We start from the raw sequence: 18873 nt of genomic DNA, 5'->3' as shown, positions 1-18873 counted from the left end.
AAACACAGTAAAATATATTCATACTCACTTTGTTTTAACATGTTTCCCCGAAAATAAGACAGGGTCTTATTTTCTTTTGACCCCCGAAATAAGCACTTGGCTTTATTTTCAGGAAAGTCTTATTATTTTTGATGTGCAGGAGGCCCCTTAACCTCGGCTCACGGCCCATTGATCACCTGGTCCAAAGAGGGCTGGAAGTTCTGTCTTTGTTTCTGGTACATTCTTGCCAGCCCTAACATCGCTGGGCCTGCCATTTTTTGCAGCCGCCATTAAGAGAAGTGGCGTGGTAGCTAGGATTTGCAGAAGTGGCCTCCCCGAGGCCATTCCACAGGGATGGTAGGTGCATGTGGGGCGCGTGAGGCATGTTCCCCCCTTCTCCCCCAGGAAATGGCGGGGACAAGCTACGGATGTGTTTAAATATTTTAGGGGAGGGCTTATTTTCGGAGGAGGGCTTATTTTAGCACATGCACTCAAAAGCCCGATTGGGCTTATTATCTGGGGAGGTCTTATTTTTAGGGAAACCGGGTAGGTAGGCTATTTTCTTCATAATGGCCTTTGATATGAAAATTGCAGCCTTTTTAGTAATATGCAAATACACTCCCTATAAGAGGTATGACTCTTTATCTTGATTATCCCAATCAATATTTCTTATTTTTAAACAGAATTCCAAGTAAATATCCATGTCCCCAGAATATTGTTTGCATTTATACAAGATATGTATGATACTTTCAGAAGCAGGTGTACCACCATATACAGCTTTTCTGCAAATACAACTCTGTGGCAGGGGACCCTAACTCCATGGGCCATGGCTCATTAGTGGGCCTTGTAAGCAGTGGGTGAGTGCAAGCAGTGTGCAAGCGCTGGGGCATGTGCATACAGCTCCACTTGTGTGAGCGGCGGGCGCTCGCACTCACACACAAAGCTCTATTTGTGCAAGCAGTGGGTGGGTGTGCTTGCCACTCACACAAATGGAGCTGGGCTCTTACCTACCACTTGCCCAGAACTATCCCCTCCCCCTCCTGCCAGGCCGCCAAGCTGGAAAGGTTGGAGACTGCTGCTCTATGGAATCTCTCATATCTTAATTGTTCAAAACCTGCTCTAAATCTGTTTTAAAGAAAGGGATGTCTAAAATGTTTTGGGAAACAACGCTGTATATTTATATTCTCTGTCATAAATCTGTATTGTATTTCTTCTTACTGAAGCGATCACTGATTCAGATGTTTATTTCTCAGCATATGCAGATGACGATTCAAGCTCTTCAGGACGAGCTGAGGATCCAGAGGGACCTGAACCAACTTTTCCAGCAAGATACCAGCAGTAGATCCAGTGAACCGTTTCTGACAGAACTAACAGAAGAAAACTTCCAACGACTTCACGCCGAGCATGAGCGTCAAGCCAAGGAACTCTTCTTGCTGCGCAAAACCCTGGAAGAAATGGAGTTGCGCATCGAGACTCAGAAACAGACCTTAAATGCTCGTGATGAGTCCATTAAAAAGTTACTGGAAATGCTGCAGAGCAAGGGATTGTCTGCAAAAGCCACCGAGGAAGATCATGAACGCACACGAAGGTTGGCAGAGGCTGAAATGCACGTTCATCACCTGGAAACCTTACTAGAGCAAAAGGAAAAGGAAAGCAGCTTGCTCAGAGAAGTGAGTTATTCATATAATCCATCTAATCTTGCCCAGTTCTTTTTCTTCTTTTATCTTTTGATAGGAGCAAGCACTTGCAGATTTTTCTAACCAGTTTAAAGCAACACACATCTTAGTCTGGAATCTACACTTACTTGAGTGACAATTGGTTTCTTATTCATAATTTATTCTGACCTCACATATCATTTGATAAATTTTGTGTGTAGGAAGTTGTGGATGTATCTGGGAATAATATCAAAAGTATCCAAAAAAAAAAAAGATTGGAAGCTGAAATTTGAATTTTTGGGTTGTGAATATCCATTTATGTTTCAGTCTGAATTCAGACATGGAGAGGGTATCAGTCAAGAACATGTCTAAAAACAAAATAAGCAACATATTTATGAACTTTACTTTTTTGTTCTTTAGAAGTTCGTTCTTGAGCAAGAAAAATACTGGGAGCAATCAGGAATTTATCCTATCCTTATATAACAGCAAGTCTATTCTGTGTGTTTATAAATAGAACCTACCTGAATCACCACAATCTGTACATTATTCTTTTATTTGATTTTATTGGGAATCTGTAAATGATTGTCTAGTTCTATTTGGAAAACCAGAAATCTGGGCAACAATAAAGAATGATAGTTCCATAGTTTCCATAGAAACAATTACTTTATTTTTTATTTATTTTATTTCTTAGATTTTTAGACCGCCCCTCTCCCAGAAAGGGACTTTACTATGAAGGATGTTTGAAACCATTTGTTGTTTTGCATCATGTTTCAAGTGGAGTAAGCATTATATTCTTCATTGATTTTCATATAACTTTATGATTAAATTTATAAATTTAAGGCAAAACAGCTGAATTATTTTGGACAGAACATATTCATATAAACAAAATCAGATACCCATCATATAGTCTCTAAAGACTTTCTTATAAGGAAAACTTGCTTTCCACATTTCTTTTGTAGATTAAAATCATATTTACAGCAAATTAAAGTCAAATTATGTAAGGAGATCTGACAGCTCTATGGGAGGTATACAGGTATGTAAGAGGGTGCTGAACAGTCTAACAATAAAAATATTGAAGAAGACTTTTGAAGAATGGAATCAGAAAATAGACTCAATATCAACAATGTCAGTAGTGGGGTCTCCTTCTCTGGACAGACTCTATCCAAAATATGTTATTGAAGAAATGTTAGATGTAGAAAAAACATATCTGACAAAATAGAGGTGATATTGAAAGTGGATTTGCAACTTACAGTCTAAGAGAATGTTTTTAGAAAAGGTTGTTTCATTGGATGTACAAAGAAATTGACTTACAATTTAAAAGGGAAGTATACCTTACAAACCAAGAAAGTAACTTGAATAATTTTCTACTGAAAATTACAAAATAGGCTTCTTAAAGCCTTGAATAATTCTTTGTGATAGGACAAAGAAGAAATGAAAGTGTACAACAATATTTAAATGAACTAAAGAATCTAAAAGTAAAATGAAGGAATATAAAATTGGTTTATTTGATCAAGAATAAAATAAGACATGTTACTCCTGGCTCCTGAATGGATTTTCAGCTAACACCAGGATTGAAAGATAATTTTTATGGATTTGCTCAGGGGTAAGAGATGATGAGATAAATGTTCGTAACCTTAGAGGTGGTGAAGAGTCATTAAAGTTTATACTTGTAATTAATTTTGGAGGTCACTTCTTTATATATTTCTTTTCTGTCTTTTATTAGATCTTTTCTTTTTCTTTTCTCCCCCTTACACTTTTTACGCCTCTGTAGTTTTTTTCCCTTTAGTCTCGATGCTTACACTACCCAAACATTTAATACCTTATGCTAATATTTAATGTGATTTAATATTTCTGGATGTTTCATTATGAAAATTACTATAAAAATGCAAAGAAAATGAGTGCATGATTTGTTGGTCATTATTCTAATCCAAGAATAATTGTGGTCTAGTGCAAAACAGTGTTTTAGTCCAGGCATTTTCATTTTGTTCCTTCTTAACTACAAAGCAGGGATGCGGTGGCTCAGTGGCTAAGACGCTGAGCTTGTCAATCAGAAAAGTCAGCAGTTTGGCAGTTCAAATCCCTAGAGCCATGTAACGGAGTGAGCTCCCGTTACTTGTCCCAGCTTCTGCCAACCAAGCAGTTCAAAAGCATGTAAAAATGCAAGTAGAAAAATATGAACCACATTTGGTGGGAAGGTAACAGCGTTCAGTGTGCCTTCAGCTTTTAGTCATGCCGGCCACATGGCCACAGAGGCATCTTTGGACAGTGCTGGCTCTTCGACTTTGAAACAGAAATGAGCGCCGCCCCCTAGAGTCGGGAACGTCTTGCACTTAAGTACGAAGGGAGCCTTTACCTTTAACTACAGAACATTTATGTCAGCTGCACTTGAATTGTTTTGATGAACAGTTCCTTGTTATCACTGTGGAAAGGGCTGTCGTCATCAGTAACTAGGTGGTTGCTACTCTGGGAATGTAGGAGTATTGCTGGCACAGATGCTTTATCAGCTTGTTGAATACATAGCAGATTGTTGCTCTTATTTATTAATCCTGTTTTTCCCCCAAGTATTTTGTCCTTCTGGAAGACGAAAGTTTGATAAGATCATTGCTAATAGGTATTTAAAAATTTTAAAGTTCCTTTAGCTATTACTTTTGAGTATGCTTTATTTGCGGAAAATATTGGCATGCCGTTCGCTCTAGCTGTCTCTTGTTTGTTTAAAAAATAATAATAACCGTAGCTGTACCAGGAAAAAAGATGGAATTGTTTACCTATAATACTTTTTCTATGAATCTCAGATGTTTGATGCTGTTGTGTTTAGGTACCTACTTAATATTTCTTCTTCTTAAAACAGGAGATGCACCGTCGTTTTGAAAATGCTCCCGATTCTGCCAAAACCAAAGCTTTACAGACTGTTATAGAAATGAAGGTAACCAATTCTTTCTATCCAATGGAATCGTTTTTCTCTCTTTATTTTTTGAATTTTCACTCTGACATGTTGTACAATGCACTGATTCCTTTTTAGCACCTCTGCTATTGTCAGGAGAATTTTAGAGTATTGTATAAATGTGCAGAACTATTTATATCTGGTTTATATTATGTACGTGAAATGATATAGGTCTATTTTACCTATTGTCATACTTGCCGTCATTAATTCTTTTAATGTATGCCTATTTTTAAATATATTCTAAATAATTGTTTGTTTCATAGGAAGAACTTTAATATAAAATGGTTTCAATAACAAGGAAATAATTGTTATATTTGAAACAGGAGAAAAATATTACAGAAAAAAATTAAGAAATAGTACATTCTTTTCTAGATGATGTTCCATTCCTTTTGAAAGGACTTGTATGTCAGCAGCTATTTTCATTGAATGTACAGATAAATACTTCTGACCGTGTTGCTGAAGTGTAAATGTTTTTCTGTTAAAGGATTATTTCTTATTTGCCTCCAAGTTTTCCGTGAATTCCCAGTGTTATTTCTGGGTTCAAAATGCCACTTTCCATTAGTGTATATCTGTTTTCTTTTTAAATTGTAGATGTCTATGGAGAGTTTCAGTCATCCAGGTCATGGTTATCCCAAAGGTATTTTTTTCAAAAGGTCATTGAACTTCCTTGTTTTTGCCTTGAAGATGTTTTGCTTCTCATCCAAGAAGCTTCTTCAGTTCTGAATCCTTCCATGCGCCACCATTCAGTCAGAACTGAAGAAGCTTCATGGATGAGAATCGAAACATCTTCAAAAAACCAAAAAGTCCAGTTGCTTTTTGAAAAAACACCTTTGGGTTAAACTCTAGATGCCTATTTGATTACATGCTACAGTTAAAAATTATGTATAGCACAATGCTACAGGGAGAGGTTTCTCAGACATAGTCCCTTAACTCAAATGTTGTTAGCAAAATATTTTTTGAGGAAACTAAACCATTGTTCCATGTATTTGAAGGATTCTAAAATTTCTTCTATGGAACGTGGACTCCGAGATTTAGAAGAAGAAATCCAAATGTTGAAATCAAACGGTGCACTTAGCACAGAGGAACGTGAAGAAGAAATTAAACAAATGGAGGTGTATCGCAGCCATTCCAAATTTATGAAAAACAAGGTAATAACTAAACCGTATATGTTAAAAAATAGCTTACAATTCCCCAAAAAACAAAGTCATTCATTAAATCACAGAATATTATAAAGGATTGGTGCTCTATCTTCTCTACTAGAGTTCCTTCAAATTAAGTGAAAATACTTAAGCAAAGCTGTAAATCCATGTAACCGTAATTTTAGATTGGTGAACCAAATTTGATTTAAGATGTAGAAACCAATTTAGGAAAATCGAATTGCGTCAACACAATTAAATAAAACTGTGTATTGTTCAGGCTCTGGTAAAATACTCAAGGGACATTTCTTGCATAAATGTACGTAAACAACTGTCGATGATATAACAAAAGTGTCTTGGAGAAAATGATGACTTTGAAATTTAAGTCACATAAGGGTAAAAGATCTCAAAAAGGTTACAAGTGGTCATGTATTAACCAAACTGATCAATATAAATGTTTTTAAAGTCTGCTTAATGTCAGAGAAAAAGAAGGAAACACCCTGGGCTTTCTTTGAAAAATGATGAAATTGGGGTCTGCATTTTAAATTGTTGCTTATATGCTAATTAACTTTGGGCATTAGAGCAATCAGATCAAAATGCATAGCATAGATTTGCTTGTCTTATTTATGTCGCTTCCAATCAATTCAGCATTTGATATGGTTCTGATTAAAATAGTAAACTGAGCTGAAAATAATGAAAGGAAGCCAACTAGCAAATCCAAAAAGTTTTCTTTTACAAGATTATTGTTTATAAGACATGGGTGAATAATATGGTTACTTGATGCCCAAAAGATCTATCTAAGACTCCCGGGAGGGGCGCAATTCAGTAATTCTATAGCTGAAGTGCCATCACGTGCTCCCTGGAAGGTATCTGTCTCACATCACTTAATGAAAGCACCAAAAATAGGTCTTCCCAAAAGCATTCCAAGGGGTGATTCTACATTAAATCTAGAAATGGACTGGGTACAAAATCCAGCAAATAAAGTGTAATATAAATGGAAAAGCACTTTAGCAATCTTGTTTCCTTACTTTGGATCAACTGCAGTTTCCAGTTAGTTTTCAACAGCAGCGTCATGTAATAATACACATCATAGTAGTCGATAAAGAGGAGATAAAGGGAGATAAAAATTACCAGATCACCAGAATACCGAGGATTGATAGGCATGTTTTACATGACGTCATCTAAAAATGTGTAAAGTATGATAGTTGTTGCAATATGAGTTTAGGGGAAAGTAGTTATTCTGAGAAACTGGTGTTTAATCATGGCGGGGTCTGCTAGGTGTTTTGTATGTTTACTACGCTTTGCATTCCAGTAGCAACAGGTTAAGAGGAAAATATTTTGCTCTAAATGTAAAAGAATTAACAATGTCGTGGCAGGTAGAGCAACTGAAGGAAGAGCTAAATGCCAAAGAGGTTCAAGGGGAGGAACTGAAAAAAAAAGTGGCCGATTTCCAGACAGAGGTCTCTGCCGTAAGACTGAAAGTTTCTTTATGCGGCACTACTCTGCTAGCTTTCTGGGGTGGCTTACTTTCCTTCCTTTACCCTCTGCAATGCTAAAGAGCAAGAAAACTAACAGTTCTGCATCTGTCCTCATTCACACCTGGTTGATACATTGCAATGTATAATCTACTACCTTTGAACACCCAATATTACTTGCTCAGCTTAAAAGATCACTCCAGTTGCATGCATTGTAATCTTAGCGCTTAGACAGAATATGAAAGTAAATTGTCACAGCATGGTTTGTATCTTTGAGATGCATGTATGAAGCTTTTGAAACGAATAGTAGAGCCTGCTTGTTTTAATTTGAGCTAGGAGAGGTAATCTTGTTTTAATAAGGTTGCACAGTTTTAATGCGCTGTTAGGGGCACAAATATGAACCTTGTGTTGCTTGAACTTCCTGGAATGATGCTTTTTACATATCACGCATGGGCACATTTGATGTCTTCCATTGTTTCTATGATTTATTGTATGCAGCAAATTCAATTTCTAGTTCTAGTAAAATGTAATTTTTTTGTGACAAATAGGGCATGCAGATGGTTTGGGAGGTCTGCAAAGTGCTCCTGGGGATGGGGGGGGGGCAAAAATGAGCAAAAAATGGCCTGTTTTTGCCCTCCTTAGCCCCAAGGAGCAGTTTGCAGACCTGCCAAACCCTCTGCACAGCCATTTTGGTGAAGGAGCGGGGTTTCGGGAGGCCAAAAATGCTGTATTCAGTGTATAAGACGCACCCAGATTTTCAGCCTCTTTTTGGGGAGGGGGGGAATGTGTGTCTTATACTCCGAAAAATACGGTAATACTCCTTCCTCTTCCTATTTTCCACATGGTGTATTGGACTAATAGAGAGCAACTAGTCCAAAGTCACCCAGCTGACTTTCATGCCTCAGGCAGGTCTGGAACTCACAGTCTTGTGGTTTCTGGGCCAGCACCTTCACCGCTACACCAACATTTGTGTGTTTGAGAAGTTTGATTTTTTTGATTTTGAAAGTTTCTGAACTTTGTATCTTCCTTTAAATTTTATCTAGTTGTCATGTTGTGTAGGAAATAGGAAACTATTGTGTTTTTCATCTTAAAAATTAGGTCTTAAGGCAAAAATGAAGTGAAGTTACACCTGTCTTTAAGGTCAGGTAGTAGATAGTATTTATAACAAAGGAAGAGGAAATACTCTTTTTGGCATCTTAATGTTACTATTACTGTAGAGCTAAAGATGTTTTTAAAGAGCTGGAAGTATAATAAAGGATAAAAAGACTTACTGTATATTATTTAAATTCCTTCCATGGGCTGGGGGTCAGCAATATGATGCCCACAGATATAAAAGCATATTTTGCCCTCAAAAGATGTTACCCAAAATGATGGAATGAATTGAGATTGCTAATCTTCATCAGATGTTGACTTTGTTGCTCCATTTTACTGCATGAAATTTCATGTGATTTTAATGTTCTTGTCTGAAATCTAGCAAGATTTTGCCATTTTCACATAAGGTTTTGAAAGATGGCCAGCATATTATAAGGCTTTAGCTACGCTTCAACTAGTAGCTTATTATCTCTAAGCCTTGAAAATAACCTTGAAAACGAACTGAAACTGTGTTTGCCCGTGTACGTTGCTCTGGTTTACATTTATATTTTATCTTACATCTCTTGAGGTTTGAGGAAGCGCATAAAGCTAAAGTGAAAAAAGATGTGAAGTACCGTGTTTCCCCGAAAATAAGACAGGGTCTTATTTTCTTTTCCTCGCCGAAATAAATTTGGCCTTATTTTCAGGGAAGTCTTATTTTTGTGGTGCAGGAGGCGGCGAGCGTGGTCACCTCATGGCTGCTGCTGTGTTGCAATATTTTCGAGGAGGGATTATTTTAACGCATGCGCTCAAAAGCCCGATTGGGCTTATTATCCAGGGAGGTTTATTTTCAGAGAAACAGGGTAATAATAATGCAGACATGTAATACCTTCTAGTAATAGTTTTCATCTGAACCGTTTCCGCTCACTAAAAACCAGGGTTTCTTTTCCTGCTGTTCACTTTTGAATGCTTAAAGAAAAAAAATCTTACGCTACGACTGATTTCCTTGGTATTGGGGCCTTTTTCAATTTTGGCTTTTCACAATTGTGAGGCTAGTGGTTATAAGAGAAGCTGTTTCCTACAACTTTATAGTCTTATGATCTTCCTATCAAGGAGTTTCCTTTTAGGAATGCTTTAGTCTCTTTTCCTCAAAAACTCTTTAAACATACACAAAAGCATGTTTTTTAAGGTTTACTATTCCTTTATTCAGATTCCTTGAGCTGGCTTGATGCCGTACCTTTCAGATTGCTGGAAATGTGGTGCTAAACTGGAATGAAGCCGTTTCCATAATGCTTTTGAATGCATTCTTGCCATTTGATCACATACATTCTCATCCTTGGTTCTTCCTATAGATCAGTCAAGTGAAGCAGGAACTATCCCGGAAAGATACAGAGTTGCTGGCTTTACAGACAAAATTGGAAACCCTCACAAACCAGTTTTCTGATAGTAAGCAACATATTGATGTACTCAAGGAATCCCTCACAGCAAAAGAACAGAGAGCTGCCATCCTGCAAACAGAGGTAACGAACATATCCCTAATACCGGGGAGTTCTGCACGATGATGGAATTATTGGGTTGGGCTGTGGAATGTGCATTCCTTCTGATTTTCCCCTTCAGTTCTTCTAACGTTTCAAGGAAAATCTGTGATTTCCTAGTTCCAAACTTGAATATCTCTTTAAATCATAAGAAAGAATTGAGAAAACAAAGAATATGGTCTATTCAGCAGTGCCCACTAGTTAATCTATAAACATAGTATGAAGATAATAGTTATCTCCCATTGTTTATCAATTGCAGCTGGTGACAAACTCTAGATCTCTGTGATCCCTGAATAATTTGATAATTATCTTAGTTTTTATTAAATGGAAATTCCAGTCTCACTTATTGATATTAAATGAGGACAATCTGTCATTTGTTATCATCCATAAGCTTACCTTTTCTGATGTGATCATTTAGGTCCCAGTGAGAAGAAATAGTTTATTTTCATCCAGAGTTAAAACTGGCTCTCGGTTCCTACCTCTGTTTTGTGTTCTTTAATTAGCGTACAAGACACTCTGTCCTGTTTATCAGCTATTAAACTTGTTTACATCTGCACTGAAATTAAAAGTCATTAGAGTTAGCTTCCTCTCAATCAGATTGTGTTATTGTGTTCCAAATCCTCATTTCAGGTCGTAGTAGAAGACAAATGCTGTTTAATTTAAATGCTCGTATAAGACATTTAGAATTGACACTGAAAGAAATATGCAAAGCTTTCACATTGGAAAAGAGATCATTTTAACTTGCAACTTGCTGTCAGTCTTGTAATTAAATATGTCAGAACCGATACAAATACAGTGCTGAACATTTTTCGCTATCGCTTTTCCAGTTCTGTGCAACATTTTAAAGTCTTGGCTGTATTCTGCTTTATCTTTTATTTACAAATGCAGGAAGTGCTTGATTAATGGTCATAGTTGGGACCAGAATGTGGATCATTGAGTGAAGTAGAAGTTAAGCGAGTTGACACATTAACTGCTTCGCTCAGCAACCACAATCCTGGCACTCTTGGTTGTGGTTGTTAAGCAATTGTACGGGTTGTTAAGCAGCTGGAATAAGAACCATGGGGTTCCTCGGGGATACAGGAGATCCTGTAAGGTTCAGCTCAGGAGATGAAAATCCTCCCTGCCAAAATCCAAGCAGGATTTTCAACCCACGAGGAAAGAGAAACTCTTGTGCCGAATCTCCCAGGGTCTCCCTTACCATGCTGACTCTGCTTGGATTTCATCTAACTCTTTTGTCTAGAGCAGTGATGGCAAACCTTTTAGACACCGAGTGCCCAAGCTGCGCATGTGCAGGCCCACACGGAAAGATGCGCGCATGCAAATGCTTGCATGCGTGGACATGCTCAATGCATGTGCGCATGCACAGGACATGCACGAATGCACAGCAGAGACCCACCGGCCGGTGGAAGACCAGCCGGCTGGTGGGAGACGGGGCATCCCAACACCGCCAGCGCGGCAAGAGGTGAGATCTTTTTCTTTTGTGAGCTTCTGTGTCATCATATGCAGGGAAACAGAAGCTCACAAAAGAAACGCTACGGAGATCTGACCTGGGGTGATGGCACGTGTCCCAGCAGAGAAGGCTCTGCGCGCCACCTCCGGCACATGTGCCATAGGTTCGCCATCACGGCTCTAGAGGTTGGATGAAAGAGCTGCACGCTGAAGGAATTCAGCTTCCCTCTGTGCATGGTAAGGAACTCCTTCATTGGGATGCAAGAACAAAGCTGAAGGATTTCGGACTCCATTTCTGGACTCCATCAAAGGAGTTCAGCTCCCTTCCATGCATGGAAGCAAATTCCTTCAGTGGGGTGCAGGAACACACACACACACACACACACACACACGCACCGTTTCAGTGCCCCCCAAGGACTTAAGTTCTCCTTGGCAGGCAGCTCTTTCAGCCAACCCCAAAGACGAGAGGGTTAGTCCTCTAGGCAGGAGACAGCAGCTTGCAAACTTCTCTGCCAGCTTTCGCACTGACATTCTAGGGAAGCTGGCAGAAAACGTTACAGTCACATGATCACTTGTAGCGGGTGACAAACTAGAAGATCTTTCTCATCCCTGAATATTGATTCTCCACCATTCAGCAAGTGCTAACAAGTTGCCAAGCACCTGGATCCCAATCATATGACCTTGAGTTGTGTGGGGGGAAACATTTTGCAATGGCCAGGAGTACTTTATAGGCTATAAAGCACCCCTTCTGAGGCCATTGTAATTCTGGATCATCATTATATAAATAGTCATAAGTTGAGGACTACTAGTATGAGCAAATGGTACACATAAAGTTATCAATTTCATTGATTAGGATTCTGGTCTTTAAAAGAGAGAAGTTTATTTACAAAAGTCCTTTAATCTTGACATTGAAAAATGAATGACAGGGAATTGGTTATTTGGTTCTATGTTTTAAATATATCAATATAATAAATATAAGGGGGGAAATCAAGCATTCTTGTGGCTTTTACTCTTAACAGTGGTATTGCCATTGGCTAAAAAGTTGCTTTGCCATAGATTAAAGATACATTCTAGCACATCATGTGTACTGAAATTAATACATATAGGTGTGGGTAAAACTTCCATTACATTTTTAAGTGGGAAATGTTCAATATAAACATTAAATAACTGATTATGTATTTGTGTGTGTGTGTAATTGCTTCCTTATTGCTAACTAAAGTTATGTATATTAGCCATAAGAGGGCGCTAGTATATTAGTTATTAAAATTTGTCTTCTGTTAGAATCATCAGAATAAGTTTACATAGATTGCAAATACCTAATTGGGAAACCGTTTGCAAAATACAAAATGATCATTTTCATAGCTGTAAGTTGAATTCTTTCTTAGCAGTTAAATAATTCACTGCTTTGGTTCTGAAAGTTGAAACTTCCTAAATTGACAAAATTTTAAATTTCAGGATATTTTTTTACCCATTAATTTATATTATTACTCAAAATGCTTCTTTTCCTAACATTAATTTGATTTACAAAATTTACACTTTCTTTTAAATGTTTAGCCTAACAATTTGCAGTTACCTAATTAAAAACCTAGCCATTTAGCAGTTTGTGGAGGGCCAAGACAATCTTTGTATAATCTCTTACTGAATATTTCTACAAAGAGTCTGAAAGAGAAAACAAAAACTGTACAGGAAATTGTACGGTGAAAGTTAAATGGAGAGAGCTTCTGGGAAGCATCATAATTAAAAAATGGTCTCTAATGGTATAGGAGTGGAGATGACATTTCTTAAATCTTTATTACAAATTATTTTGCAGTCTAATATATATATTGGCCTTTAAAGCAATATGGGCTTCTGTTATTTAGTACATAAATATGTATCTTCAGAGAGAACATGAATTAATAACAGCTGCCAGTATGTTTCACATTTGCCAGTGGCCAAGAAATTCAATATGTTTTCTGCATATAATGAATTTCTTTGGAGTAATTTATGAATCAGTGATATGGATTACCACGGATACCATTGGATTTATAAATTTACATTTTATGTTTTTATGTGGGACGTCTGTTTTGTTTTAAGTTGCCTAAAGTTGGCAGTGACTTTTGTAACAGTGGTCTGAAATGCAAAATATCTTGAGCTTGTTTATTCCGAAAGGCCAATCGGTAGAGAGGAAATTGTAGCAAGTTTGAATTCGAGAAAGAGGCTTTATGAATAAGCCAAGGAACTTAGAATATTTTTGTAAATAAAGCAAAATATAAACCAACATTTATTTTGAAATGAAATGCTTCATCTATATTTAATTTTATTACTGTGCACATGATTCCTTTGGCTTACAAGAATATTGTGCCAAATAGTTTTCTTAAAATACTTTTTTGTTTGTTTTGGGATTTTTTTAAAAATGCCAGTTATTTGGCTTACCCCTTACCAATTCAGTGTAGAAACATGAATTCAGTGCCCAAGAAATGTATCATTTTCTCATGTGAAGATATTTACTAACATCCCAGTTTTGTCTTTTCTGCACATATAAAGTAATTTGATATTTAAATAAAAATTTTAGGACACTCACTGTGATTTTGAACTTTAATTTTATATATGCACATGCACTCATTGTATACCAGTAATTAGAGAAGTATTCCTTAGTTAATGGATTCTTGTTTAGCAACCATTTTTTATTTATTTATTTATTATTAGCGTTTATATACCGCCCCCTCTCCCGAAAGGGACTCGGGGCGGTGTACAGTCCGTACCAAAATACAACAGATTAAAACGTAGAAATAACTATATAAATACATGTATAAGAGGAGGGTAAAATATGCCAAACTGTACAGCTAATAAATCAATCAATACAAAAGTTTAAAATATCAAGTTAAATTTAAAACAATACCCCTCTAAAAACCAGTAAGAATGTGTATGCCAGGAGGTAGACGTTAAAGTTATGCCAAACCAGCCAGTCGGAACAGGTGTGTTTTCAGTTTGAACTTAACTATATATTTGATTATAGCTGTCTAATAAATCCCTGTTCCCTGTTTGTCTGATATATACACAAGAAACTGTAGGAAATAATAATTTAGTTATATTGTCAAGGAATCTGAACTGCAATGATAGTAGAGAACATCAGTTTGATAGTCAAAATTCACTACTGTACCATACAGGATAAGAAGAACATTCAAAGATATGGTTTATTCCAATTTCTAGTATAATAAGAGACTTTTCCCTGTTCTTACAAACTTAAAAAATAGAATTTGGTCATTCCTTTCTCAAGTTCCTATTTTTTTAACCACCTCCATCCCTAAATCGTTTTCTAACACCAATTCTTCATCATGTATTATTTGTTAATCAAATTTGTAAAGCTGCCTATCTATCCAGTTTAAAACATCAAAAGTTAAAAAAAAGAAAGAAAGAAACCCAGGTCCAGGGGCTCTCATTAAAGAAACAAAGTACCTATGCTACACATCCTCACTGATGTATTCAAACTAGCACCCTGGCCAATACCTGGGAGAAGAGTATGTCTTCATGATCTTATGAAAGCCCAGTAACACTTGGGTTGTCCATGTTTCTGGGGGAAGACTTTTCCAGGAACCGCCTCCTAGGACCTATCGGGGGTCAATGCCTCACTGAGGGGACCAGGAGTATGTGGATACCATTAGAGCAAATAACTTGGTCCCATGCCATGTTGAGCTTGAAAAATGACAACCAATACCTTGAATTGCATCCAGCAGCAACCTGGTCAGCCAAAATATGATCACTGGGTGGCAGTCTGCGGACACAATAAGAAATAAGTAGGCCTTCCCCTCCTCCCAAATTGCCACAGGTTGGTCCTTAATACAGACCTTTATCTGTGCTTAGTTGGAGTTGCTTCTCTTTCTCCAGCGGTTCTATGGATGGCTCTTTCGTTCCTTCATTCCCCATGGTATATCTGAAAATCGGAGACTCTTTGTGTCTCCGATTCAAGGCCAACGTTGCTTGCTCATTCTAAGATTGTGGCTTCAGCAGAATCAGATGCCATAGCTATAGGAACTACTCTAAGCTGTGTTGGACTGAATACATAGGTCAGTGATGGCAAACCTTTTTGGCACCAAGTGCCGAAAAGGGAGCACATGCATGCGGCACCGAGTACCAAAAAAAGAGCACTTCGTGCACGCTCATCTGGGCCGCGACAAGGAAGAGGAGCTGCCCATGGGGTATGTGCACACCAGAAAATGAACTTCCAGTCTCCCGCACACGCATGCCAGCAAGTCTTCCGGTTACTGCTGCGCACGGTCATCTGGCCAGCGTGCATGCTCATGACGGAAAATGGAAGACCAGTTCTTCTGGTTCCGGCACTGTTGCACGCACGAACACCAGCTGATCGTTGCCTGCGCATCAGAAATCTAGATGAACGGGCGACGGGCATGCCAGGTGACATGACTCTGTGTGTTACTTCAGGCACGCATGGCATAGGTTCGCCATCATGGAAATAGGTCTTTTTCCCTATAGTGGGGAACAGCAACAGAGAACCCCCAAGTCCAACAGGGAGAGATCTGCCCTCTTGGTGTACTAATTCTTAGAGAGGAAGAGAAGATAAATACAGTACACATGGATAGATCAATTATTTGTTAGCAGTGTTTACTTGCTTAAAAGCATTTTAATGAGAAGAAACTGGGTTTTTCCCCCATATGACTGAATTCAGGTAGATGCACTTCGGTTGCGCCTGGAAGAGAAGGAGGCAATGTTGAACAAAAAGACTAAGCAAATTCAAGAGATGGCTGAGGAGAAGGGAACTCAAGCTGGAGAGATTCATGATCTCAAGGATATGCTTGATGTGAAAGAACGCAAGGTTAACATTCTTCAAAAAAAGGTAGGCTTACCAAACATTGTTTTAAAAACTGAACAATTTTTTATTTTCACCAGAATGTAACACTAACCTCAGCTGTAAAGTTGTTTTCTGAAGCTCTTGACTGAGTCTTCTTTGACTCTAGTAACAATGAACATATTTATACCAATGAACATATTTATAAAACCATGATAATTAACAATGATTCCTATGCTAAATTAAGCAGTAAGCAGTAATTGAATTGTAATCAATATATGGATAAGATATCCATCTGATTAGCCTCAACTGTATTCACTGTAACATTCATTAATGGAGTGGCAGATTCTGCATTACTTGCTAGAATGATTATGCAATCAGCATGAACATATATGATATTTCATGCAGATTATGCAAATCACACATACAGGTTTTTCAAATAATAGTCTAGAACTGTTCTAGTTATTAATACTTATACTAATAATGGCTTATTAGTAACATTGACTATCACTAAGTGTTGTATTTTTTTATTCTTGATGAATGAATTCTATTCTCCTTATGTACACTGAGAGCATATGCACCAAAGACAAATTTCTTGTGTGTCCAATCACACTTGGCAAATAATGAATTCTATTCTATTCTATTCTGTTTCTCTTTAGTTGTAGAAGCAGTAATTTCATACTTACCTGGAGTGAATATTTTCTATTTGCAGAAACGTTTAACAAATGTGTCTCCCTGCTCACTTGTTTCACAACACAATTGATAGTATCAGTGAAAACATTATATGAGCTGTTTTGTCCTTTGATCAAGTTCCTACTAAATGATTATCTCAGGATAATTTTGTTATTTTTTTCTTGCTGCATAAGTACTATAGTTTGATAGGGCCAAAGCATCTGGATGCTTACCACATAAAGCCCTAAGTTAATACTTATGGAAGCATGAATTAAGTACAAGTTAACTACATTTTTCGTTAGACATTTATGAACTAATGATACTATATTATATAATATATATTTTTATTTTTGCTACATATACAAAAGCAACAGTTTCAATATCTATATAAATAGTGTGTTGTCTGGTTACAGTTAGTTTGGGGGAAAAAAACCTAATCAAACAAACTAATTGCTCAAACTATATTGCATAATAATCAACCTGTTTCCTTCCAGATGATTTGGGTACAACCCCACCTTCTTCAATAACACAGACTAAAGTAGCAAGGAATCATGAAATTATAGTTCAAGCATCAGGAGAAACCTATGCTTCAAATACTTAATTGAGCAAAAAGTGGAATATAAATTGAACAAATAAATAAAGGGATCCTAGATATTTTGAGCAGTTCTCTTTCTGTAGCACTTCTTTTATCCCAGTCTCCTCAAATAAATGGTTAGATTTAACCAGGAGAAGTCTGGGAAAAAATGGTTTCATCAAGACATACAAGGTCTTAGCTACAAGATGTTTTAAGATTACCTCTTGAGTATTGTAACTCTTCCTTGCAGTAGAATGAAAAAGAAGCTTTAGTCATTTTTACTTAACTAATTCTCATTAAATTAAAACATTATTTGAATATCAATATCAGTATCTCTTTGTTGATCTTAAAGTGCCTATCAATTATATTCAGTAATTAGTTTAAGTGGGCAGGATTTTCTTTGTAAGAGTGCTAGGAATTCTATAAAACATGCAGAAAGCTTCTTTGTTTGCTTACTGTTATTTCATGTTATTATATTTGCATTTTACTACATTTTAATATATATAAGCATTACAGAACCAAATCATTATTGACATTCTTAAAAATGTGTTAAGACTGTTTCAGTGAAGTCTGTGAAAGACTTCCCGACTGCTATTTATGTGAACTGTTTGCTAATATTAATTGAGAGAAAATAAGCAGTGTGACAGCTTGTACAAGAAATAAAATAGATTTATAGGATAAAATGTCCTACAGAGCTTGTATGCCTATGTTACGAGCTTTAGTCTAATTTTAATCTGTCCTCTTTAATCTTCTTCCCAGGGTGTGTAAGAGAGAGACAGAGGACACAATGGATTGATGAAATATGCATATGGTCTCCATTACTTTTAGATAGCTGAGACAGTTTTACATTTTAAACTGATTTAAATAGATATTTCTATTAGAAAGAGGTTGTATTTTTATAGCTGTATTGAATGGCATTTTTAGTTTGTTTTTTAATTGGTTTGAATTGTACATCATATTTCTATTTATTTTTAAAATTAAGACACACACACACACACATCCAGAAGTTTTTTTACAGACACACTTAGAAGGCTGATCTCTTTTGTGTAATCTTTTCTGAGGTTCCTACAGTCCAACCATCAGCCCTCCATCAGTGTGTACAACTTTTTCCTGTGTTTTTTAAATTTTTCTATCCACAAACAATTAAATAGGACAGTAATAGCTGATTAGACATTTCTCACATGCAATTACGATAAATGCCATTCCCTGAAGAATTTCCCGCGTGGATTTGTGTTACAGATTTCTGAACTTTGTAATAAATCATTGACTTGGAAAATAGAATTGATGTTTCAATTAAAGTCAGTTTGGGAATATGTGTTAAAAGCGTAGAGATTCCCGCTTACTTGCTGGTACAGATTCTAAGATCAGACTTTCTCTATATGCCTGTAAAGACCCTTCATACTTACTTTTATTACTATGTTTCTATTATAGCCCACCAACTGATTAAAGATACATGCCCTCGTCTTCTGCTTGTTTAGCTACTGAACTGAAAAGGATTTCGTAAGACTTAACATTAACTACAGTTGAATTAACTGTTCGTTCAGTTGGCTAATAAAATATTGTAGCTTCCAGGGAGATAATTGTTGGTCACTTCAGCAAAATA

The 18873-nt window shown here is 36.8% G+C and overlaps 1 protein-coding gene across 6 annotated transcripts in view; it reads left to right on the top strand.

The window, feature by feature from the left end:
- Window positions 1-18873, top strand: part of ERC1 (ELKS/RAB6-interacting/CAST family member 1) — a 154525-nt gene that overhangs the window by 25314 nt on the left and 110338 nt on the right. For 3 of the 6 annotated variants that reach the window (XM_081958231.1, XM_081958234.1, XM_081958235.1), the window contains exons 3-8: window positions 1233-1649; window positions 4483-4557; window positions 5568-5723; window positions 7088-7180; window positions 9610-9777; window positions 15905-16072. In XM_081958231.1, the coding sequence (XP_081814357.1) occupies window positions 1233-1649; window positions 4483-4557; window positions 5568-5723; window positions 7088-7180; window positions 9610-9777; window positions 15905-16072 (1077 nt within the window). The remainder of the gene's footprint in view (window positions 1-1232; window positions 1650-4482; window positions 4558-5567; window positions 5724-7087; window positions 7181-9609; window positions 9778-15904; window positions 16073-18873) is intronic. The other 3 variants (XM_081958233.1, XM_081958236.1, XM_081958232.1) reach the window with 2 other exon arrangements.

The sequence above is a fragment of the Natrix helvetica genome (genome assembly GCF_964273705.1).
Source record: "Natrix helvetica genome assembly, chromosome: 6".
In the NCBI taxonomy this organism is placed as follows: domain Eukaryota; kingdom Metazoa; phylum Chordata; class Lepidosauria; order Squamata; family Natricidae; genus Natrix; species Natrix helvetica.
The sequence above is the reverse complement of the archived record's forward strand: the minus strand, read 5'-3'. Positions and strand labels throughout refer to the sequence as shown.